The 25,458-nt window shown below is 31.6% G+C and overlaps 4 protein-coding genes and 1 long non-coding RNA gene across 10 annotated transcripts in view; 4 read left to right on the forward strand and 1 right to left on the reverse strand.

Annotated features, from left to right (window-relative positions):
* LOC116771333 (espin) overlaps positions 1–4,412 on the forward strand; it is a 57,605-nt gene extending 53,193 nt beyond the window's left edge. For 3 of the 4 annotated variants that reach the window (XM_032663162.2, XM_032663165.2, XM_032663161.2), the window contains exons 13-15: positions 2,510–2,718; positions 2,892–3,076; positions 3,742–4,412. In XM_032663162.2, coding sequence (XP_032519053.2) covers positions 2,510–2,718; positions 2,892–3,076; positions 3,742–3,851 — 504 coding nt within the window. In that variant the 3' untranslated portion in view covers positions 3,852–4,412. The remainder of the gene's footprint in view (positions 1–2,509; positions 2,719–2,891; positions 3,077–3,741) is intronic. The other variant, XM_032663159.2, reaches the window with a different exon arrangement.
* A 483-nt stretch (positions 4,413–4,895) lies between these two features.
* Positions 4,896–6,627, forward strand: LOC133319329 (uncharacterized). The gene is made up of 2 exons (XM_061523316.1): positions 4,896–5,017; positions 5,089–6,627. The coding sequence occupies exons 1-2, from the start codon at positions 4,978–4,980 to the stop codon at positions 6,570–6,572; spliced, it is 1,524 nt and encodes a 507-aa protein (XP_061379300.1). The 5' UTR covers positions 4,896–4,977; the 3' UTR covers positions 6,573–6,627.
* A 215-nt stretch (positions 6,628–6,842) lies between these two features.
* LOC116771330 (aladin-like) lies at positions 6,843–9,823 on the reverse strand. Its single transcript, XM_032663157.2, has 6 exons — positions 9,627–9,823; positions 8,949–9,547; positions 8,561–8,773; positions 8,103–8,254; positions 7,695–7,893; positions 6,843–7,033 (listed from the first exon to the last, which is right to left on the reverse strand). Exons 1-6 carry the CDS (start codon positions 9,747–9,749, stop codon positions 6,886–6,888), a joined length of 1,434 nt encoding a protein of 477 aa, XP_032519048.2. The 5' UTR covers positions 9,750–9,823; the 3' UTR covers positions 6,843–6,885.
* Positions 9,824–10,884: 1,061 nt separating this feature from the next.
* On the forward strand, positions 10,885–13,494 carry LOC133319330 (uncharacterized). Its single transcript, XR_009752980.1, has 3 exons — positions 10,885–10,980; positions 12,291–12,404; positions 13,110–13,494. It is a non-coding gene; the product is annotated as an uncharacterized LOC133319330 (long non-coding RNA).
* A 2,016-nt stretch (positions 13,495–15,510) lies between these two features.
* LOC116771371 (aquaporin-11) lies at positions 15,511–23,810 on the forward strand. 3 transcript variants are annotated; one of them, XM_061523253.1, is made up of 8 exons: positions 15,513–15,700; positions 15,774–15,864; positions 20,295–20,478; positions 20,687–20,809; positions 21,121–21,272; positions 22,056–22,194; positions 22,386–22,487; positions 23,323–23,810. In XM_061523253.1, exons 2-8 carry the CDS (start codon positions 15,814–15,816, stop codon positions 23,544–23,546), a joined length of 975 nt encoding a protein of 324 aa, XP_061379237.1. In that variant the 5' UTR covers positions 15,513–15,700; positions 15,774–15,813; the 3' UTR covers positions 23,547–23,810. The 3 variants fall into 3 exon arrangements, with proteins under 3 accessions (XP_061379238.1, XP_061379237.1, XP_032519105.2); XM_061523254.1 differs by lacking the exon at positions 15,774–15,864 and having other exon boundaries at positions 15,511–15,700; XM_032663214.2 differs by lacking the exon at positions 22,386–22,487 and having other exon boundaries at positions 15,520–15,700.
* The last annotated feature ends 1,648 nt before the right edge of the window (positions 23,811–25,458 follow it).

The raw sequence follows: 25,458 nt of genomic DNA on the forward strand, positions 1-25,458 counted from the left end.
TTAACAACCGTGAAACTAAATGACTGGCGTTTTTAGCTAAATTGCGTACTTTTGCGGCTAGATGGAAGTTTTTTGAAAAGGAAATCACATCACACAGACAATTTACTAAGATTCATTTGCGGGTAACCGACTGGGGAATGATATATTAGAGTTACACACGAAATATATTAGGAATATTTTTAAGTACACAATATAATTTTAACACGCTTTAATAAATGTAGATCTCCGATTACAAGTGACGTTCATAACTGTCAAGATTAATAAGAAATAGTTCCGTAATTTTCGCGTAAAACAAATACAAACATTCAAACGCTCGTGTACGGTAACTTTCTCATTTATTCGCAACAGACTATAAATCGTAAATGTGTGATGAATTGTCATTAAAGCATCTTAAACCTTTGCCTGTGCTTCATGAAGTCTCGATATGAACTGATGTAAGACTAAATATAACAATATTCGTTGCAATGCTTGAGTTATATCTAAATGTACGGACAATCTGTCTTTCAATACGAAATGTCTACTTTCCTGTTACATTAATTATATTGCAAGCGATTCTCATATTTGTGCAATGATTTTTAACTTTCTGATTTTTTTTCCTTTCTAAAAGTATTAAACATTCTCAGCTGAACTTTAATGTTCAGTTACTTTAATGTTCAGCGTATATTATAAAATTTTTTGAACAGTCAGAATTTTTGTTAGAAATCAAAATTATTCATAAAATTGTTTCTCTATATTTGATTCTGATTGTCTACAATAATTGTGATGATTTTTGTAACAGCCAAAATTAATATTTAACTTATTATTATTTAAGAGGCATAATTTATGTACTATGAAAGGGGACTTCCAAGAGGGATGCCTCAAAATCAATCGACACGGTCAAATTCAAACACTCCTAGCTTCGATGTAAATCTATTTAGTATGTTTTGTGTGACTAACAAACATACAAAGATCAAACTTAAAGAAACTATACGGTGCGGAGTAAAAGTTTACTATATTAATAATCACATAATTACAGCGCATCAGACAGCTCGTTAAACACTTTATATCTTTTCACTTAATATTTTTCAATTACGAGCTGTTTAAATATAAAATCATTTTATACGACGCACGTCCTTGTTCACGCTCTCGCTGCTCTCAAACGTCTCGAGTCACGTTTTGTTTGAGTGAAAATATAATTATTTTATTTATATACACATATAAAAATTATGTTATATAAAAGAGTTTTTATAACACTATTAAAACTAAATAAATATAAAGGAGTAAATAAAAAAAAATTAGTCTAAACTTTCGAATTAGTCTCGCTCGTCGATTTAATTGGTCATTACATTTGATACGTGCTTTATTAATTATAACTAATTGATGAAAAGCAATTTCTTTTAAATATAACAATATATCAATAGGTAGTATTATAGTATTTATAGAGTAGTCGTTAATAAGTTAAAAGTAACTAGAACCACTTATGTATAACAACTAATTTACATATTAAAAATATAGTATAATTGCTCGCTTTTCACTTGTTTATTTTAAAATTAATATGAAATATTAAGCCACACGTTTATTTTAGAAATCTTATGAGAGTCGTATTTTAAGTTGGAAACTTTCTTCTGACGTGCGATAGTGATGGAAATGTGTTTTCATTTTAACAGACGCCAGAGAGTTTTATGTTTACGTATTAGAGCTTTCAGTCTTAAGGACACACTTCAGACATATTAACAAACTTGTTCCAGTTAAACGTTTATAAAACGATTAAATCGACTTTCGTATGCGATTATTATTTAATTATCATATTTTTTTTTCATTTGTTAACATAATTATTTCTGATATAAAAATTAAATAATATATTATATAATGTCACGAATGTGTTAATTAAAAATATTATTACGCGTAAAATTTATTGGTATCGTGATTCATTCAGAGCGATCGGTTCAATTAAATTCAATAGAACATTTTAAATGAATCATTTTATTTGAACGAAATCTCGATCATTTTTCATAATCCTTCATATCCCGTTGCGTCTCGGTGAGCGATTATCGCGTGGTGCAACACCGTTGTAACTGTACCTTACTTTATCGCAATGTTGCTATTTTAAAATCATTTGTTACATCAAATAAACAATGAAAATATATTAATGAACTATTACTATATTCGTTTATTTTATATAATGTAACGAAGTTCGGTTGAGAATAATACAAAATAAATTATTTGTAAGTTACTTTTAAGAGCAAGAGCATTTCTTTTAGTTATCACGCTTTTTCAACCTTGCAACATTAATTGCGTCGTAAATTTTTATAAATTAATTGTCACATAAATAGAAATCTATTTCACAAGGCTAATAACACATTAACATGATATATTTGTCGTTTATTGAAAATTTTATTTAATTGAAAGATTTTCGATAAGATTTTTATTATCGGACGTAACTAATGTTTGCATATTTTTCGGGTTGTCCAAAATTCGGACATAATCCGAATGCGGACACCCTCAAACACATGCGGTTGGTCGACGGTAGGGATTTTCACAGGTGCCGGAGCGAGATGCAGCTGGAAACGTCATCCCCGCCTGGAAGAGACAGATGTTAGCGCGGAGAGCTGCAGAGAAAGCGAGGAAGGACCTGGAACGGGAACTGGCTGGAGAGGCTGAGAGAAGAAGGGCCGCGTCCATCCCTGTGTGGAAGAGGCAGCTGTTGGCTAGACGCGAAGAAGCTGAAAATAGATTGAGGTATTTCTATTATTTATCACCACCACCAGTTGCTAGGTTCCCGACTATCGTTACTTACTCTGTAAAGAGATAATATAACTAGGTAATGAAGTATCCGGATATAGAAATATAATTTCAGAAGATATCATAATATTTGTATGCAGATTTGTATATAAAATGTGTATTGTTAACAGACAATCACTCTACACGCCTAAAATAGAGGAGTCCAATGACAAACAAAACGGTGACTGGCGCGTGTACCCGGGCTCCCAGAGGGCCGTCTCCATTGACAACATCTCTCTCTGCTATGACGCGCCAACCCTGGCTGCCCCGGCCCGCGCCCCCTCGGAAGCCAAACTGACCACTGAACCTTGTAACGGTGGGTCCAAAAAAGGAAATACGAATTAGATTATTTCTAATAATAATTTCAGCGACGTAATGCGTCATTGGGGATGATCTTTCCTTGTTATTTTTTGCCTTGCTTTGCCTCGGTATCTTAGACTTAATCTTTTTGGTACAGAATCAATTGTTCGGAAGTGATCAATATATTTTCTGGTCGGATATTGTCATCGTATTTTTAAGGACATATTGGTATGAGTGCTTGTGTGCGGAATATTCTAAAAGATACATTTATATTACATCATAATGTGATCAGATTTTGTTCACTCGAAAATATGAATGTAAACTAACTCGAAGGTCATTGAGAGTTTGGTGTTATTGATTATTTTAATTCAAAAGTTACAAACTCCTTCGCGTTTCCTCCTCACAGCACTCAAGATTATTATTATTCGTACAGCAAATAAAAACGTTGACGTCGGCAGAACATTCCAGGAGTTCGGTGCGAAGGAAGCCATAGCATAAATTAATTTAAAAAAAAAAAAATATTTCAAAATCAACTGAAGTGAAGCGAGGTTTTAAGGCAATCGATGGCATTTGAATCTTGATCTATTAGTATTAGATGATATAATAAGTTTATTTCTCATCAACCAGACCGCCATTAGCAATTTAAGTACGATATCTTAACAGGGAACATTAAATTTTTAGGTCACGCAACATCAAACGGACACAAAGAAGACGAAGAAGAAACTGCCAAAATAATACCATGGCGAGCTCAATTACGTAAAACAAATAGTAAACTTAATTTACTCGAGTAAGTTAAAGATAAATAGTTATAGGATTCGTGTAGGTCGCTAGCGGTAGGAACGAAGTCTTTGATGTCTATGGCAACATTATGAAATATATACACTATATCTTAGTGTTGCCATCTGAATGCTCGATCTGATAATCTTGTATTATCTACAATTTAATTTCGAACCGATCTTTTTTTAATTGTTTGTAAGCCGGTGTTGCTAAGCCCATTTTAACTACGTTTAATTTTATCTTAGCAAAGTGTAAAAAATTTTGTTTATCGACTTTTTTTTATATAATCGTTGAATTGAGATTTTGATATTTTTTTTTAACGAGTACGGTAAGGATATAGAGTTTATGTAAAAATGTAAATTATAACTTTTTTTATGATTGTATCATCATTGTCGAAACGAAATGAAAGCTTTTTTTGATATTATTAAGTTATTTTTTTTATATATATATTTTAAAGAATATTTTCATGGATTTACTAATATGCAAGTGATATAATTGTTGCAATATTAGTTTTAAGCATAACAAGCTTATATAATACAATACGTTAAAATTATTATATAATGATTTTAAAACCATCGTACGTTGTTAATAAAAAATATTTGCTTTAATTTTTGTTTCCTTTATATGATATTTTTTATATTTCCTCTAATTAATAGTTAAATTATATAGAATAGTTAATTCACAAATTTGACCAATGACACGACAGCTCGGATGGAAAAGCGACTGGGATCCGTTATCCCCGGTGTCTCGGGTTGGAACTTTTTCGACTCAAATAATTTTATATCAATAAATAGAAAAATATTTCTACCTATTTACCGTTGCCTTTATATAATGAAATATGAAACAAATTAAAACTTATAAAACAGCTTCCATAACTAAGTCATTATAGCAATTAAGAATCACAATTAAATGCTGATGAAAAATGGGCGCGGATATAACGAGGGCGCTGAAGTGTGAATATAGCGTGTCTCTATTTAAAATACCGCTACTATTATTTGTTTCCCAAAAATATTTCAATTTACAACAGTTTTTATGGACTTCAATTTGTAAGTGAGACGAAATATTGCTGTTTTTTAATTCACATTGCACAGTCGTAAAAATATAAATATCACGTTTTGATGAAATGTGAACTTCTGTACGATGTTGTGTTACAAAAACATTCATAGGGCCTGGTCAGCGGGTAAGCTGTGCTATGTCGCTTATAATATAGACGGACTTAAAATATACATTAAAATATTACCTTATTCACAGTTCGAGTCCTATTGTTATGGAAAATTGTTATAAGGGCAGCGAATACAACAGAAATATATGGCAATTTACCAGATAAATCTATTATATCGAGAATATTTAATGAATTCGTGGCACCTATGATGAGATCTCTGCCAGTAGACAGTCCGTTGTTTAGGGCGTTCAAAGATAACACAGTGAAGAAGGCAATAAACGAAAGAATATCTGAATTGCACCAATATCTGCAAGACGATGACCGTAACGTGTTTGATGAAAACAATTTTCTGTTGGAGGGCAACGACGAAACGGCCATCATAGAATTTCTACCGAAGACGGATATGAGGCATAAAAACGACACAGACTATAACCTCCTTAAGAATAATATAAAGAAATATAAGAAAATAAGAGAGAAAATTAAAAAAAGTTTAACGGAAGAATCAGTCTCTGAGAAAACGAAAACTTTCGTACTTAAAACGTTGGATGATTTGAGTAAAGAATTAATAAATGGGCGTTGTAGCGGAAAAAGCATGCGGTCAGAGCAGAACAAAGAACCATATTTGCTAGCCAACAAATGGAACGAGGGGTGGCGTCATATTAAAAACAGTGTCTACAGTTTTCTTACAGGCAATTTTAGGAAAAGTAGCGATATACCGAAATATATTGATAATCTCCACGTGCTCCTAAAGAAAATATCAAAGGATGCCGATTTAATTTCTAAGAAATATAAAATACAATGCGAATTCATTCCAAAAATATCTTACCTGAGCACAGAAAGTTCGAACCCTCTGAGGCTTAATTGGGACTCGACGGACTTAGAGGAAGATCGCTGTCAAAGGACCATCGTATGTTCTAACGAACTGAAAGATTTTATGTTCAAATTCTATCAAACCCTTAACGATACAACAGTTAGCGTATTAAAAAATTACGAAGAGATGTACACGAGAGAAGTTAGCGCCGATGACGCTAGGGAAAAGCGATTAATTACATCTTTGCTCGCTCGTGCTAGCGATGACGTCAAAACCGCCGTCAAAGAAGTGTATTTGAAAGAAATAAAAAAATTCAGACTACACGAAAGTAAAAATCACGAAGCTAATATCATTTTGATATCTGATTTCATAAAGAAGAATATCGAAAACGTAAAGGAGAAAATACGTAAGATGTTAAGAGCGAGGCTGAGTAACGTCAGAGATAAAGTTGCTGTTGTCATACAAGACGATGTGAAGGTAAATTTGGACGTTGACCTGGGAAACCTGGAACAAGAGTTCACTAAACGCATCTGTGCAACGTTCCGTCTTTGCAACGGCAAATATGCGGGCAGGCGGCAAAACGATGAGGAGGGGATCGACAAAAACAATGTCCTCGTACAGGTTCAACTTAGTGTGGATGATGATTCCGAGTTTAGACGTTTTTTAAACAATCGTACAGATGATAAAAGTACCACGGCCACGTATTCATCCAATGTCAACATTACCAGAACTACTATTTTTAGTTCAACAATGCAAAATTAATTGAACATTTTAATATTACATTAAAATATAAAATTATAAAAACATGACGGAATAATATATTTATTTATAAATATCATAATTCTTGATAGAAAAAATAATAAATCGTATTTTGTACAAACTATTTTTGTCCGAAATTGTTTCAGCACGTTATTGCATGATTATAAATACATTATTTATATTTAAAAATTTTATAGTACTAAGGTGGTCTGTTGAAAATCTCCACTAGTTTGTTTTTCTTATATATAGGGTATAAAGAATATAATATCAATATAAGTAAAACACAAAACATCAAATTTGTTTAATTCAAATAATCCTACGAAGAATAGTTATCAGTGTAAATTATTGGGAAGTATTGTATCCTGCCGCTGGACCAGGCTATGGTGAGACAGGCACCCTCGCTGAAGTTCTCTTGGAACGCCATCGTTGACGGAACCTCTGTGTCGATACCGGAAATGAAGCAGCTGCGAAATTTAGTACGCATCATTAATTACCAAACAATTCTTAATTTTTTTTTGTATATGGCTTTTTCTTTAAGTTGGACAAATAATAAAGCAAATCGCTTGCTTTTAATATAAAAAAAAAATTTTTTTTTTGACACAAACATTTTGACATTTGATATTATTTAAAAATGAGCTCAAACTTAAAGCAATTTGTCTTGAATTATGTTACTTACGTTTAAATTTTTTTAAACTTTAATTGTATTTATTTTACTATTTACGTATCTATTAAGAAAAAAATATTATATAACAATAAACGAGAGGCAAAATAATTCAATCAAAACACATTAAATAACTTAAATATATATTCTGTAGAGATTTCATAGTTTTAACTGTAAGATTGTTGTTAAGTTAAACTTTATAGAAAAATCAGGCATAAGTGCTGCCTAAACGATAAGTTTTCTTGGTGTAGTCCAGAACATAGAAATTTTTAGGTTATCCTATAAATATACATTTGATATTAGGATATTTTAATTGTTAGACAATATGTCACAGGAAAACATTTGTCAAATAAAGACATAGAATGGTCTTTTTTTCATCATGGTAACAATTTTTGTTTGAACACCCTGTTCGGTAACTATCCTTTATATCAGCGAACACATTGTTCTCTTCATTGCCCACTTACCATGGGGATACACTGAGATGCATCATCAGCTGTGTTGTACAGAAGACCGCTATCACATGCGTCTCTTCAAACATCACTGCCAAGTATTTGCCGGTACAGTCCCAACACATGTCCAGTATTGGTCCGCCGACAATATCACCAGATGGCAGCTCTATCTTTGTCACATCTAGAACTGGCTGGGCTTTACTTGTTTTCGCTCCTGTATTAAAATAATATAGTCTTATTTTTGTTATATCCAAGTCGACCAATATTAATTCATATTGTGTTATATAAAAATCAGAATCTTAATACAGATTATATATTATACAAAAGTGATAGCTATTAGTAAAAAATTAAAATGGACAAACAAATAATATTCAAGTTTTTTTTTATATAAAAGTTGTTAAATTATTATATATATATATATACCGTTTATAAGTCCAGTACTGGTCAACGCATAGACAATAGGTTCACTTTTAGCGGCAAATAAAATAATATCTTGCGGTCCCCAGCAAGCGGCTACAACTCTACAACCACGAGCACACCACCGTTCCGGGATCCAGCTCTGAGTGTCCCAGACCCTGGAATAAATTATTATTACAAATTAATGTTTAAGACTATGATAATATTGCTATCAAAAGTTGCACTAAATGTAAACAAAATGAGATATAATATGAAAAAATGACTATTTAGGTTACTCCTAATCACCTCAGCTGTCAAGCCAGTCTAGCCGTTTCAGACTGACTGACAGACAAAATTGTTTGAAAAAAATTATTTCATTATATATAATTTCATATGCACATATTTAGTAAAAACTTGTTATTTTAATATCACAAACAGACACTTAAATTTTATTGATTTTAAGATATTATTTCAATAAAACCAACCTGAATATTATAGATGAAGTGGCGGCAAATATTTTAGTTGCACTAAGAGACCACCTCGCGAATACAATACCACCGCCGGCGACACGTCTCAAAGGTATTGCTGATTCCATACTGACATCCCACACCAGCATCGATGTATCGGAGCCACAACAACTAACTAAAAGGTCACCATTCGGAGACCAGCTTACATCGGTCACCGGACTGTGACCTGGTCTGGGCGATAATAGTAAAATAAATGAATATAACTTACAAGATTAAGTTATATTTTTTTCTTTTTATATCATAAAAATTATGATAATAGTTTTGGTTTACATTAATTAAATTAATTTTCCTTTTATTAACCAATTAAATTTATACTTCAAATAGTTACTAAAATAAACACACTCACTGTTTAAGAACCACTGCATTGCTTGAAGATGGTTTTGTGAACATGGAATTAGGATCCACAGTCCATACTATCACACCCTGTTCACATCCGACAGCTATTTCTGATGCCGAGTACGGCCTCCAGCTCAATGAGGACACATGACCTTGGGCCTTACACTTAAGAGTAGAAACAAATGATATTTCCGAACAATATATTCTCACACTGTCATCGGCAGTGGCTAAAGCAATTTTTGTTGCATGTGGATGCCATGCTATACTTTTGACCGGTGCATTACTCCAGTTCCGAGTTCTCGAGTACTTCGATACTATTTTGGGTCCTATGTCTTTTAAATGGGGTTGCATGAAATATCTTAGTGTGGTGAACAAATTTGCAACTTTCAGTGCATATGATGCTGTTATGGCAAGGATTTGGCTCTCTCGGTTCACATTAGGGTCAGCAGCCAAACTAAGAGCCTCTAAAAATCCTTGTTTGTACCAGACACTCGTTATTTTCTTTAACAAATTGTCTTCAACATCAACATAGACCGATATGTTTTCATCTGATAATCTGTGATGGTGATACAGATCCTTTGTTACGTTAATTTTTGGATGATTTTTAATCTAAAAGAGAAATTCTTTAGACACAGAACATTAATACAGTTAATGCAGTTATTGAAAAGGATAATACGATTAACCTTACCGAATTGGTAAATGTTGAAATATTTCCATAACGAACGTTGGCACAGCAATAGACTTCATTTATTTTACAGAACGCTGTCTCGTCAGGGCCCGGCAAGCCGGGAAAACTGTTGAATATAGACATTTGTTAAATTGTAGTTAAATTCAAAACTTTTAGTCGTTGAATGACCGGCACGCATAGATGTTTGAAATTATGACAATTCTGTTACTGGACTGTCAACTTAAGCAGCTGATTAACTTTTTTATGAAGAAGTTGGCTTCTTGGCAAATTGCATTTGGCTTTTGTATAGTACTTTTAACTTTTAAAGTGGCAAAGGTCGTAATTAATTGTATAAAAACAAATCATTAAACCGTATTTTTTTATTAATAATGACAAACTGTTACTAAGCCAATACAAAAATAATCTTAGATAATGTGGTCTTAATGCCTAAATGAGCGAAAAATAACTTTGACTGGCTCACTTTATTAAAGTCGTAAAACCTAAATGAAGTTTCATGATATATTTTTTTAATTAAATGACTTTTTTCATTATCACAGCATTATTATCTACCAATGGAAGACGGAGATTGGGTATACATATTATTCTTTTGATATACATATGTGGTTCTAAAATAGGTTATTTAAAATACATTCAAAAAACTATAAAATTTATTTTATCGCTCTTTTACTATCACAAAATTATAAAGTTGATAGTTATCATCAATCCATTATACATTAATTTCTCAATGTTGCTTAAAATATTAATACTAAAAAGTAAATGGAATGTCTTTGCTTACGTTTCATTGTATTATAATACTGAGAATTTCAGAGAATTTACTACAGTGGAAGATTAATTCATTGTTGAGTGACAACTTTATAATTGATGTCAGCCACATTAAGGTAACCAAACAGGAATAAGATAAAATACTTGTTTGTTACATATAATGTTACCCATTCCAAATAAAGGGCTTCTCAACAGATCTTTGATATATAAAATTAATCGTAGAGGGAAAATCGAAATGCTGTTATGGTTCCAATTTAAACTGTTGAAATGAATCTTATTTCTAAAAGTAATTAATTGAAGGCATACACGTATCATTCCGTGAATAATTCAAATTGATTGCCATTCAAATGCTAGATGAAACAACGAAGTTAATTAAATTTCGGATCAGTATAATAGTGCCTATTGTTTATTGTTGTTACATATTTTTATTTTTGATTTGTTCGATTGTGTCATATATGTAGGATACTCTTCTTTTTTACGTTGTTACGAAGTTTTTTTTTACGTTGAAACATTTAAAAAGCGGTTGTATTTTTTTAAAAGGAATTGTATCGTCGTATGATCAGTATAGAGATATTGAAAATTAACGGTTTTGGTGAGTTGATTATAACGAATTAGTTAAAAATACATTGATAGCTGGACAAGGTGGAGATTCTCAATTTTCTAGATACACTTAAAATCAATCTAAGAGTCCTTTCTTTATTAAGTTATTTATATACGAATTTTCGAGTGATTTTTATTTATTTTGTTTATATGATTATATTCAATTGTGCTTACTAAAACAAATAACATTTTTTTGGGTCGGATGATAAAATTACATATATTGAGAAAACATTTTAACGATAAATATATTAAGTAGTTTATTGAAGTCTCATTTTTTTTACAATCTAAAATCTAAGCAGACGTCTATTTGTCGCCCCGCAATTCATCAATAAACAAAAAACTTGCTAAAGACGTTTTTTTAGACCATGACGATGACAGACAATACAGGCTCAGCCACCACTCCATGACACACACCACCCAACCCAAAACAAACGAGGTTAAGTCTCATACACTTCGCTGCTGTCATCGGATGACGGCATATTATAATATTGCTGATACCACCGCCTCTTCAATGACATCCTAAGTCGAGGTACGACATTTTAGACACAACATTAGGATGAGCTTAACTCCCCGGGCGTTTTTAGACCAATTTTCAAGGGCAGGCTCCATTAAGACCACGTTGTCAAAGCCAACAGGGCTAACAGCAGCAGACAAGTCGAATTTTTTTTTTAAAAGTTATCTTAATTCCTTTTGTATTTTCGAAACTTTAATATTTTATTCACACACATACACACTGTGAAATAAGAGATATTAGATTGAGGTCTCAGTTTGAATTATATTATTTATAAAATCAATATTAAAAATTTAATATTAAACATACCGCGCGCATAACATTCGTGCTTCTTTAATAATTTACGTACATTTTGTAGCTCGTCCCACAATAACATAGCATCAAAAAAGGTTACACGAATACATACCCATATTTATAACAAATAATCCCGTTATTTATGATAGTTATATATTTTCCGGTCCTTGAATACAATTACATACACACAAACACAAACACACACACACACACACGGACACACATATATTTTTAATTATTTTTCCACTTAAAATTTGGAGAACACGTCGCAATATCATAATAAATAAACAAATTAATAAATAAATATATAGTATTTTTAATCTATATTTACTAATATATTAAGTAGAGGTCATATTTACGAGTTTCCACGTATTTGGTTATGGGACTTTGTAATTTAGCTTTCGAAGACACAAAGCTTAAAACGTAGCAATGTTGTTTTTGTCCATTTATTAGCTTTAGTGTGAATAATATTCGACATACGCCGGTTTGATTTTCAGCTCAACACAAACATGATCTTGAATATTTGTCTTCTAATTAATATCTTGGTAAAAACATTAGTGGTCAGCTCTTTTGTGCCATTAATATACTTCACCGATGGACTCAATACTAAGGTTGGTTCATACTTCGATATATTCGTTAGTTTAACAACATATAATTTTAGTTCTTTCAAATTCATAAAAACTAAGTAAATAGTTATTTATATCCTGGCGTATAAGCATATAACGAGTAGAATAAATAGTTAGATTTGTTTAAATTAAACTAATATTATTCGGATATACTACGCGAGCTTTATTTTTGTACAAAACTACATAATCTCGACGTTTCGGTTACTTCACAGCTACCGTGATCACGGGTAGACGAGATGTAAATGTCTGTCAGTTGGTCTTCCATATATTATATCAATTTAAATTTAGGCTTGAGTTCTTGGTCACATTGACGTTTCGGTTACTTTACAGCGACCGTGATCACGGTTTTTTTTACAAAAATAAAACACGCGTAGTATATCCGAATAATATTAGTTTCATTTAAATGAATGAAGCTCGCGATAGTTTGATTTGGTTAATTTTAAATTATTTCCCAAGTATGTTTATAATTTTTCGATCTCCATAGTTTTTTGAACTTAAAAATAATAACGTACTTATAAAATTTTTGTAATTAGTGAAGACATGAGCTATGTTGCATATTGCAATAAGACTACCATTTCAGCTTTCTACTGATTGAATACTTTGGCTTTTATTTGTTATTTATATATATATAAATCACTAATATATTTATAGGCCAACTGATATTTTATCTATTAATTAATTATTTTTCAGTTATATCATTCAGAATATAAATTATTGAACAGGAAAATGGGTGCGTACCCATTCGTCGAAGTCGGTCCGGGGTCCTTCAAGACACAGCACAAAAAATTAGATCCAGAAATTTTAACACAGCGATATAAAAAGTTACTCACTATCAAGAAAAACATGGAAAAGAAATCATAACTTAGGTTTCAAGGCTATCAGATAGATTTTAATGTTTGTTTTAATGTTATTAGAATTCGATAAATATTAAAATTAATTAAAGTATCGCTCATTTTCCGTAAGACAAGGTTTTATAAATCTATTTTAATTATATTGTTATTGTTTTTAAAGCAGTCTTCTTGCAGATAAAACTAACGGTTTTGTTTTATAATAAAATTTTGTCAGTCACAAAGATTGAACCGTATTGTCAATACTATGTTTTTTCAAATTCCGATACTGAAGTGTTTATTAAGTGATAAAAAACGAACAAAGGGTTTCATTGTTTAAGTATATTTTATAAATCAATCATTATTATTTACCTACATTTGAGTTGAGCCCAGCTTAGCCCACAAAAAAGCAGAAGCAGAAAATAGAAATAGTGGGTACCTAAATAAAAAAATTGAATTCGATGTTATTATCTGAGAAACTTTGTCTACGCTATATATTAAAGTTTCCCAAGGGTTTCCATAACCATTAAAATATAAATTCTACTTTATTTAATCCGAAACACTGATCGCAGATTACGCCGGTCGCATCGAGATAAGGGAATTAATTTTTAAAAGCATTACATTTTACAAAGAAATTCAGCAGTGAATCTGCATTTTGCTTACAACCAATCTCGCACGACCTCTCCTAGTAGGTTCACCTGCATTTCGCGATTCATATTTTATGTTAAAAGAAATAATTCTGCCGACGTCTAGCGTTGAAACGCATGCAATAAGTACGTAGCTTTCGAACCGTAGAATATAACGATATTAGAAGTATATTTCAATCTTGTTTTATCAAATATATCCTGGGTAATAGCTCTCGGCATACAAATGCATCGGATTCCGCGATATTCAGTTGCATTTTACAGATATTGAAGAAAATATCAATGAACGTTATTGAAAATTGTTCGCAGTTTTCGCTATTCAATACATCCAACAAAATATTGTAAAAATGTTTTCTAAATCGTTTCTGTTAGATTAAAATCTCAGAGCAAATACGGTATTAGTTTTTTTTTTAAATTAAGTATAGTAATTATATGTTCTACAGTTGTCCTGAAATGTTGGTAACCCTGTATCCAGATAGTGTCAGCAACAGACTAATACTATTAGACACGGCGCGACGGTGTCGGGGAGGTATTTGCCTACTTTTATGTTTTTCATTCGTTAATTTTGTTATTAGAATGATAATATTACTATGAGCTAGCATTAATAAATAGTTTTTATTATATAATAACAGTTAGTGATACTTAAATTAAGATTACGCACATGAATTTAAATCATTTGATTAGTTAGAAAACCAACAGACATGAAAACTGGTTTCCCTTTATAGTTCCTTCTTAATCCTAATGAAAAATTCCCATAGCTTTTTATAATACTGTATAATATATGCTTTATTTCTCTATTTTAGCTGGTTTTCTATACTTAAATTTAATGTAAAAGACCTAGATAGTTTTTGTATAAATGGTACATAAGCTTTTTCTTAAGAATTGTGTAAAATAAAGGTAAATAGAGTAAATTTTATGAACGTCTTAACACACTGAAGATATTCATCTCATTCCGCAAGGAAATTTAAAAAAAAATTAAACTAAATAATAAATAAGTCAAATGAGTCACAACAAACGTTCACAACTTCACAAGTGAAAGACATATGTCTTTAACGATAACTATATTTAGATTAAAAACTATATCCCGCAAAGCTTAGACAATGACTAAGATAGTTCCGACGAAATATTTAATTCGAATATAAAAATTATGACATATCTAAAGATAAAGTATAGCTGTTTCTGAGCTTTGTTTCGGAAGTATTAAATAATGCTTTAGCCTATTCACTTCATATTGGCCCTTCCGTTACCATAGCTGGCTGTTATATAAATATGATTACTATATATAATTTAGCTTACCATAGTTAGCTCAGTAATAGTACAAAAATGTCATTGTTTTAATTCCTCGTCATCTAAATTTGTGGATATGAAATGGAATTTCAAACATGTTCCTAATGATTACTATGATAATCGATATATAAAAAATGTATTTAAACACTGTAAGGACTATATTTTTATGGGTAGGTATTGCGTTTTTTTTCTGTGAATCTGAAAGAAAATCCATGTGTTATTATTTGTTGTAGGTTTTCGTCATATCCGATATGTTGTTCATACTCGTTTCAGTTACCCGCAACGGATATATTTGGATATATTTCCATGCTTAACGTAGCAAGCATTATAACGTTCAGTACATCACTAAGTCCTGGGTCGAGCAATCCGCTGTTCGTGCTATATTAAGATCCAGCGGCCTCGCGATGCTCTTACGCACGCCCACAGAACGTTCGGATAAAAGCAAACGTTGCAACTATCATAGGTTTTTGTGTCCCGATTTTTGTCAGACCCTGCACCGTTTTAGGGTCCCGTCACTAATATGGTATGTCACTTAATCTGGGATAAGTGTTATGTCATTGCATTCTATATATATATCGGTGTGATTTTATTTCCAGTGTGTGATGTGAAAGTGTTTGACGAGGAAGATTAATCAATATGAAGTTCGCTATTGACGTTTTGGGGATATTTTTGAAAGTAGTTATTAGGGTAAGTGTATGTCGTGGATAGTCCAAGTCGAACCCCAATTGATTTCATTATACTTTGGACAAACTATTAATAGGCTTTTCAATAATGTGACAAATAACTTATTAGAGTCGAGGTTTGTGTTCAGAAAAAAATTATGCGTAAATTAAAACGATGGTATATACAAATGTTGGAGATTATTTTTCAAAGACGTTACGTGTTTTAAAATTCTATGCAACTTTTATACAATGCTCAAAATTTTTGTAACCAAATATATTATTATGAAGTAATTCGGGAGCCTATTTTTATTTTACCAGTGAATGAGCATACAAATCATTCTTTCACGGTCACTACAGACAGAACCTTGTACCAAAATATCTGCCACTGAGCATACTAATTGTTCTGTTACCAATCAATCTCTGGTTCGCGCTTCATAACCATTTTAAATAAACATCGGAATATTTATAGACTATTTGATTTTCAATTATGTTTCTAAATACTGTAATATTTTTATAAAAAACTTAGTTTCCCTTCGTTTGTAGTCTGTTGGTAATGTCATGTACGTATTATTTTTTAAATCACTGGGTTGGGAAAAGAAAATGTTACCCAAAATATTCTTGGATTGAGTGATTTTTGCAATTTTTTTTAAATATTTTTTTTAATATAATTTTTTTTTTGTATTTTTAATAGTTTTTCTTAATCAATATTCATAATTATTATTAAGTTTCATAGTCATTACAAAGTGCTTTACTGCTTTAAATAATAGTACATATAGTTCTACCATAAAAACATACGTATACAAAAATATACAGTTTTCTATTTCCTATTTAGTTTTAAAAAATAACCGACAGTCCATTCAATTTTAATTTAGAGTACTGGATATTGAAAACGTTCGCCGGCTAATGTAAACATACGGGAAATAAAAACAGCTCTTTTTTGTTATTTTTGCACCTCTTCAGGCATTTTAAAATAGCAACTTGTTATGATAGTTCGATTGTATAAACGTGTTTTTTTCACGTGATGTTATGCGAATTTCTCTATTTTCAGAATAAATAAATTTGTTATTGGAAATGTTAATTATTTATATATATAGTACCTAAAAAAATCAGATATTTAAGTTTAAGTGAATATGCTGTGGAAATTTTTAGATGGTATTTCTACATCTTAGTTATATATGAGATAAAAAATAATGTATGCTTAACCAATGTTAGCTCGTCTCGTCTGCCCGTGATCACGGTTGCTGCAAAGTAATCGAAACGTCGGGAATATGTAGTGAAAATAATTAAAAACTCGTAGTAAATCCGAAAATATTAGTTTTATCTCAATGATAGCTTGTCCTCGTGTTTAGATCTAAAGTTATCTACACGTAAAGCTGCAGTTTCGTTTGTTTATTTGATAAAAATAATAAAAGAAAATACTAATTCGTTTTGGAAAACTCTCAAATGTTGGACAAAATATTTATTGAGAAATATACACTATATTATATTTGTATAACAGTGCGATCTATAATAGCTTAGTAAGAATGAAAACAAAAGGGTCCTTTCGAGATACAACTACTACAAGAGAACTTAAAAACAGGACATAGACTTACAATAACTACCGAAGACTTAACCTAGCTCTAATATGAAAATAAATGTTAACAAGTTTGATAACTAATATCTTGACAACGAAAATTCTGTACAAAAATCTGTATTTTAAAGCAATACTATATCGTGATCCCGTATTTTTATTCAATTTACTTTGAATTTTAAAAAATTTCAAACGCTCTAACTATATTTGACAGCTTGAGTGGATACCAAAATATAAAAATATTTTGAATATACAAGCGGTACGTTAATTAAATTTTGAAACTGTTATATTTTATACTTATAGGATTCATATAATTTAAATAGCGAGTGTGGATACTTGAGTCGTAGATACGCCCGTTACAAGTCGTTGTAATTTATGATAAATTACGGTTGTATTGTTGTTACGTACAACTTATGAAAACGGCTATAACAGTGATAGGTATATTATACAGTTATTTGGCTTTGTTTGTCGCTTATAATAGTACAATTGGGAATCCACATACTGGTTTTAATGAGTGTGGTTAAATTGAGTATTTTGAGTTCACATTATATTTTGTATGATTGAAAGGTCGTGTAAAATAAATATTACCAGAGGGTATGTATGTGTGTGTGTGTGTATGTATGTGTGCATGAATCACAGTGGTACATAAAAGCCTGAAGGAAATGTCTTAAACGTGGTCATTTGTTACATTGATTTTACTACTGGTAAGTAAACATAAAACAAAACGAATATTCTCTCAGTTCGCTTTAGACTTTTGCTGATATTATTCAAAACTAAAATTAATATCCCGAACTACACCGTGTAGCGAGATTAAAGATTACTTTGCTTTATACTTAAATCTACAGAAATCGAAAACACAGAAAAAATACAAGCCCCGAAAACAAATGAAGCAAAATAGTTCTTTCGATGATCGCAACCAGAAAAACTGGGGCTAGGGAAAAATTAATTTCATCGATGTTGAGAAAAAATACTACCAATAAACTTATACACAAACGTTAAACGTATAGTATAATATGAAAAATAAATACTGATAAATAAACTAAACTCTAGTAATATAGCGACATTGTCATAATATCTCTAGAAAATAAAATTATATATTTGGAGTTCATATTAGTTGGCTTTAGAAAATATTTCTTCAAGGCCTCTTACACATGTTTACAAATTTAGACAGTCGAATTAAAATGGTAAAGCGTCCTACAATGGAACTTGTTGAACTCTAAGAAACTGTTTCTAAATTGTTGTCTTAAGACAGTAATGGACACAGCTAATGAATGCGAATCTTTCGATTCCTCTGAAACTATTCGAGATTATTTTTAAAGTAAAAGGTTAGCTTAGTATCGAATAAAACACAGTAAAGAAGGCCGTCCGGGACGTCATGCAATCCCATCTTCCGATACCATCCTCCACTACAACGACGTCCTAAGCCGAGGTCCGGCCTCTTAGAGGCACCCTTGGGACGGGCGTATCCCTCTGTCGGGCCCTTCGGGGCCAAATTAAACGGGTAGGTCCCATCGGGCCGCCCACCCCTCCCGGTGACGCTGTAAAAGCCAATAGGGCTAACAGCTACTGTCAATTCGAAAAAAAAAGTAAAGAAAAGGAAGAGCTTTAAATTCCCGAAAGCGATGTATGGAGACACTTTAAGTGGTTATGAAATTCAGAAATGCGTTTATATTCTAACCCAATATTATGGCTGGTGTGATGACATTCTGAAAACGCTGAGGTTTATTAAGATTGTTCTTGATCCAATAAATTATCTTGCATCGTCACACACATTAATACTGAGTATAATGAGAATTTAGTCGCATAATTTTAGTTGAAATTAGAAGAAACTTAATGAGATCAACGATTTAAACGGTTTTTCTGCTAATATACGGGATATGGATAGACTTGGACAACATCTGGTCCAATTTTATATCAAGATTTCAAACAAACACAAAGAAGTGAAGATACATCATCGTAAAATATTATAAGAAGATTACGCCGGTCGATTCCGCCAACAAGTATTGAGCACCAATTAGAATGATTTTGTTTTTAGATGGGTTTAATCTCAGGCCATCACATTTACTCCTACTAATAGCAGCCAAGTTATTATTGATACCAGGGATAGAGAAGGCTAGGTCTTCAATAAACGAACGGCTGATGGCGAACGCCGATCTTTGTATCAATTCCATTACATTACTGTGAGCGCTATCAATTACTATGAGGAAAAGAAGTGCTTGGTTAGGAGTTGTCAACATTGATAGAAGTTTTGTGATCAGGTTTACCAACTTCATTGATTTGAGAACCTTCAAGTTTTCGCTGAGTCGCCATTTTAAATGGAAATACCTTTGTGGCGTGCAACTATTTCTCGTCTGTCTGTTTAGTAAGCTTGACGCTGCCGTGCTTGTAAAATGGACGGGTCAACAAATTGTTAAAAAATTGTGAATTTCCAGAATCATTTGTAGTATTTTTCATTCAGTTTCTTTCTGTAAATAATGTACATAATAATGTAATTTCTTTCTGTAAATGTACATAATTCCCAAGTTAAGGAACTAATTTTAATTAATTTTATATTCGAAACATTCATTTTACAAGTCTATCAAACTAGAAACCTAATTGATCTTATAACACGAATTATACTATAGGATGAACACTCAATGCATAAACTCTTTATCTTTATTCTAAATTCTATATTTTATCTAAGTAAAAAATAATAACCTAAGATCTTTGCAGAAACGAAACACGGTTTAGGCACTAACTCGAAGGCTTTGTCGTTGCTTGAGTACAAACATAATATTAAAAAAAGGTACATTAACGCAGTGAATTCAGCTTTTTTAATGTTTTGGCCTGGTTGCAGTTTATCGTCTTTGTAGCAAATAATTTAGTGATTAATATATTTGTTAAAGGTAAATCGGGACACGTTTGCACCACTAGTGGTGTCAACATTGTTCATCTTACTGACATCGCTGCTTGCTCACTGCGCTCGGCGACTGGTGCAAAAGGCGGTTCGAGAACCCTTCATCAGACTGCTGTTCGAAGAAGCAATAGCTGCTGCCGAATTATGCGGTTGCTGCTTTGAGCTCATCATCGGTAACTTGATTATTTGATCTCTATAATGATATCGTAATGAATTGCCTCGGGAATGTCTAAGCACTTAGCTGATAATTGCGTTTACTCAATGCTTTATTTACTATGTATTTTGCGAATTGCATATACACTGTAATAATATACAAAATGAAAATCATGACTGGATATACTTTTACAACAATTTAGTTCTAAATTCCGTGTTGTCTTTCAGTTGCAGACAATTTCGGTGTAGCGACATACGCGATATTCTTATTCGCGCTCACGATTTGGTGGTCGTTGAACTGGGGAGAGGCGACGGCGTGTCCCTACACTCATATTGAGGACGTCATAGAAGGTAAAAAATAACATTTTAAATACAACAATATTTTAACTATTCCTTGCTCTTGTATGTTTTCCTTATCTTTGTTTACTTTGCTAATGTCTTTTGTGTGCATTAATTTTCTTTATTATAAGCGACTTTATAACTTCTAATACCTTTTACATTGGATGTCATCATAGAATAAAGGAATATTATTTAACTGTTTTAGTACTTGTACCCTTTACGACTTTATTTTCACTCACATCATGTGGAATGATATTCAAGCACTATCTGGTTAATCGTTGGAAAAAAATGTACCTAAATGGATACGTTGTTATTTATTTCAGGCAAAGGCGACATAAGAAAAGCCTTACTTAAGACATGGGCAGAGTTGGCCGGTGGACTCCTGGTGTATAAATACATACAAATGTATTGGGCCTTAGAGATATCTGACACACATAAAAATAAAGCCTTCGAAGACTGTACGGCCGATTTACAGGTGAATAGTCCCATAATTTTAACGAGCTGAATTGATACGATTTCAAAATTATCCGATAATTTCAATATACTAAAAGAAGTAAAATAAATTATGTTTCTAAGCATGAACTTATAACAATTGTGTATTTTTAAAGGATTATATTTTTAAGGCTTTGCTTGCTTACATTTACAGTAAATTATTAATTGAATTGTAGAACTGCTTTTTAAACCGTAGTTATATTGAGAAAGATATTGGCTTTTATGTTGCTAGTAAATTTAGGTATGTGTTGGAAAACTTTATTCTACGTTGCAATCAGATTACACACTAATTTTGTTAGAAGCTTGCAGGTAACTTTGAGAGTTTCAAGTTTAAAAATAAAAAAAAATTGATTATAATTATAGTAGTATAAGTTATAAGCATGTATTTTTAGAAGTTTTTTTTTGTTCGAAGTAAATTAACACCTTTTTTTATTCAAAATAACCAAAACTGCACCTAAAACGAGTTCGGAGTAAGTTCACTTCAGAATTGTTTTACGGGTGCTATATTAATACGTCCTCTCTTGACAAGGCTGTATTTTTGTAGATGCAAGCACTAGACTCCGTTAGGGTACAATTGACTTGACTGATTGTTTTATTCCTTGACATAAATTTTTTCAACAAAAAATATATGAATATAATAACCATAGCAAAATGATGAAAAGAATTAAATCGAGTTTGCTGGTAGCGGTTGTTTAATAAAAATAAGAGTAATTGAGAAATTTTCTTAATTTTTTTTAAATATAGTTTATGCTTGTTTTGGTCCAAGGTTCCTGTTCTTTACGGAGCTATAGTTGAAGGAGTAGCGACTTGTCTTTGCAGACTCGCGTCCCGATCGCTGAGCGACCTTAATCCAAGGTTTGCGACAGCCATTGATTCGTTCATAGGAACTTCTCTTGTCGTAGCTGGTGAGTGTTTACGACCAGCGTTTGTATGACATGGTCTCCTTAATAAGCTGCTTAAAATTTACATAAATGCTTTCTTAAATTAAAAAAGTAATAACTCTTAATATTTGCGATCAGTAACAATAATAACGGCATCTGTATTCATGATTTCTTTTTGATATTCTCATTTCGCTTTTATGAATTCACTTTTGCAGGGGTTTTATATAGGAATACGGTACTGACCTATCACTATGAAGACAGTAGTGCTAACGCCGACCTCAGTGTGTCAGTGTTTTGCAAAATCCGTGTAGGAAAAGGTATTTGAACGCTGCACCATCGTTGTTAACTTGCTTGTAATTGTTGTTTATGTGTAACTTTGTAGTTTACATTTCATTGAGAAAATTCGTTAGCTCCTGTTTCTTAACTTCATATCTCGTTAGATCTAACATTATGGCCAGACATAATAGAATGAACGAAGTCCTGCACGGGGTAGCTAATAGAATTAATTTCATTTTCACTTGGAACATGAATGAAGATGCCTTTATTATGCTGGAAGTGCACTTAAAGTCCACTTTCATTTGATGATAACACTACGTCAAATAAATGCAATGACAATAGCTGTCCTGGTTGAAATGCACTGGGCGTGAATACAGTTTGAGAAAAGAAAGGAAATATAATAAATTTCTATGCAAATGTCTTTACACTTTATAAAATGAAAAAGAGGTAATATTTTTGAATTACTTGTGAAGGGATTTATGTGTATATAAAATAAAAAAATATATATATTTTTAAAAGCGTCTTCGTGAAATTCTGAGATTGAAAAGTTTTAAATTAAAAAATTGTCCTTGCTTGAAACTAGTCAGAAATTAAAAAAAAAAATTTTAGAATGAAAAAGACGTCAATGTGGCCAAGAACTGAAGCCTAAATTTAAATAGATATAATATATGGAAGGACCAGGGCGTGGGCATGATAATGGGCATAGCACATTGCAAGTTTAAATCCAGCAATGCAAACCTATATATCTTGATACATTCTTCTCACTTATTTTTATTCAAAGTTTTACTTTACTTCTATTTTAGAATAATTTAAATGTAAATATATCATTATTTACTACGTAACAAACTGTAAATATGGTGATAATTACTTTCACAGCTTTCGACTACTCCGGTGGCTATTTCAATCCGGTTCTGGCGACGTCCTTGAAAGCTGGCTGCGAAGGGCACACCTTAGCTGAACACGCTATGGTCTACTGGCTCGGGGCATGCGCCGGTTCGATCATATCGGTGTATTTGTATAAACTACCAGCGATACAGAAGTACGTGAGCGCCACAGCAGAATTCAACGGCGATAGCATCTGGGCGGATAAAGAAGATTAAGTTCTGAGCAACGGAGCATCAGGAATATTAAACTTACGAATGATATTAATCTGATCTAGTCAATCGAATGCTTTACCACATTAACGTGAATTTAACATAAATATTGTTTTGTTTAAATCCTACAACGTTGGAAATATTATCACAACCAAACAACAGGTTACATATTATAACGAAATTTCAATAACGATACAGTTTTCATGAAAAGTTAAAAACTTTAATGTATACTAAGTACTACGATTTGTAAATAAACTCTACTTTCTAATATTTTTCGTTTTAATCAACAACACACATGTGAAAAATTTGTTTAGTTACAGGCAATTTGTTTGTTTATTAATTGCATATCTTATATTTCGGAAGATGATGATTTTTATCGGTTATGATCCCTGACATAATAATGAAAAACAGTAAGGATTAATAAGGAGACAGGTTGGGGAATATTTGTAGCAGAATACATCAAATGATGGCAATATTGGAATAGAGCCACGAGATTGAACATTTGATTGACGCAGATTTATATAAACTAAATAAATTATAAATCAGGTCAATACAAAAATAAGATACTGAATTACCAAATAAATTACGCAACAATATTAAAAGTTATATTTTAATATTGTGATTAAGAATAAAGTATGTCCCATGCAGCTAAATCAAAATTTTATTTGAAAATATTTTTTCACTACTATTTCATTTGAGATCTTTCATACTTTTAAGTTAAAACTTTGATTTTTATTATATGAATAAAAATTACATGATAAAAATTAAATATAGATAGTCAATTGAAATAGGTTACGTAAGGAGATCTAAGACTTACGCGAGTTTTATTCATTTAAATGAAAATAATATATTTCGGATATACTACGCGGATTTTATTATTTTAAAACTACATAATCTCGACGTTTCGGTTACTTCACAGCTACCGTGATCACGGGCAGACGAGATGTGAATGTCTGTCAGTTGGTCTTCCATATATTATATCAATTTAAATTTAGGCTTCAGTTCTTGATCACATTGACGTCTTTTTCATTCTAAAAGTTTTTTTTTTTTAATTCTAAGTGGTTTCAAGCAACGACAATTTTCTAAATCAAAATTTTTCAATCTCAGAGTTTAACTAAAAAAATTTTTCTTTAAATAAACTAGGTATTTATTTCAATGTAACCTCCCCAGGTTGCTGCAAAGTTATCGAAACGACGGGAAAATGAAAAAAATATAATATTTAAATCTCATAGTCATATACGAAAACGTAGTTCCATTTTAAATTTACTAAATACTTTATATACACAAAAACCCCTTAACAAGTAATTTAAAAATATTACCCCTTTTTCATTTTATAAAGTGTCAAGACATTTGCATAGAAATTTATTATATTTCCTTTCTTTTCTCAAACTGTATTCACGCCCAGTGCATTTCAACCAGGACAGCTATTGTCATTGCATTTATTTGACGTAGTGTTATCATCAAATGAAAGTGGACTTTAAGTGCACCTCCAGCATAATAAAGGCATCTTCATTCATGTTCCAAGTGAAAATGAAATTAATTCTATTAGCTACCGCCGTGCAGGACTTCGTTCATTCTATTATGTCTGGCCATAATGTTAGATCTAACGAGATATGAAGTTAAGAAACAGGAGCTAACGAATTTTCTCAATGAAATGTAAACTACAAAGTTACACATAAACAACAATTACAAGCAAGTTAACAACGATGGTGCAGCGTTCAAATACCTTTTCTTACACGGATTTTGCAAAACACTGACACACTGAGGTCGGCGTTAGCACTACTGTCTTCATAGTGATAACAATAGTTATTTGTTCTTCGTAGTAATTTGGGAATAATACAGTAGTTTTTTTATAGTACTATACTTTCAGAAGTTGCTAAAGAATCCATCGGTATTAAGCTAATATTTTGCATAAAAA

The sequence above is a fragment of the Danaus plexippus genome, chromosome 17 (genome assembly GCF_018135715.1).
Source record: "Danaus plexippus chromosome 17, MEX_DaPlex, whole genome shotgun sequence".
NCBI classification, from domain to species: Eukaryota; Metazoa; Arthropoda; class Insecta; order Lepidoptera; family Nymphalidae; genus Danaus; species Danaus plexippus.

Excerpts from the sequence above, each read along its gene's own strand:
- LOC133319329 (XM_061523316.1), top strand. The coding sequence starts at position 4,978 with ATGTTGTGTTACAAAAACATTCATAGGGCCTGGTCAGCGG. Across the intron at positions 5,018-5,088 it reads TCATAGGGCCTGGTCAGCGG|TTCGAGTCCTATTGTTATGG; the intron begins GTAAGCTGTGCT and ends CCTTATTCACAG.
- LOC116771330 (XM_032663157.2), bottom strand. The coding sequence starts at position 9,749 with ATGTCTATATTCAACAGTTTTCCCGGCTTGCCGGGCCCTGACGAGACA. Across the intron at positions 8,774-8,948 it reads AATGCAGTGGTTCTTAAACA|ACCAGGTCACAGTCCGGTGA; the intron begins GTGAGTGTGTTT and ends ATTATCGCCCAG. Across the intron at positions 7,894-8,102 it reads CAGTACTGGACTTATAAACG|GAGCGAAAACAAGTAAAGCC; the intron begins GTATATATATAT and ends ATTTTAATACAG.
- LOC116771371 (XM_061523253.1), top strand. The coding sequence starts at position 15,814 with ATGAAGTTCGCTATTGACGTTTTGGGGATATTTTTGAAAGTAGTTATT. Across the intron at positions 15,865-20,294 it reads TTTTGAAAGTAGTTATTAGG|GTAAATCGGGACACGTTTGC; the intron begins GTAAGTGTATGT and ends TATTTGTTAAAG. Across the intron at positions 20,479-20,686 it reads CTGCTTTGAGCTCATCATCG|TTGCAGACAATTTCGGTGTA; the intron begins GTAACTTGATTA and ends GTTGTCTTTCAG.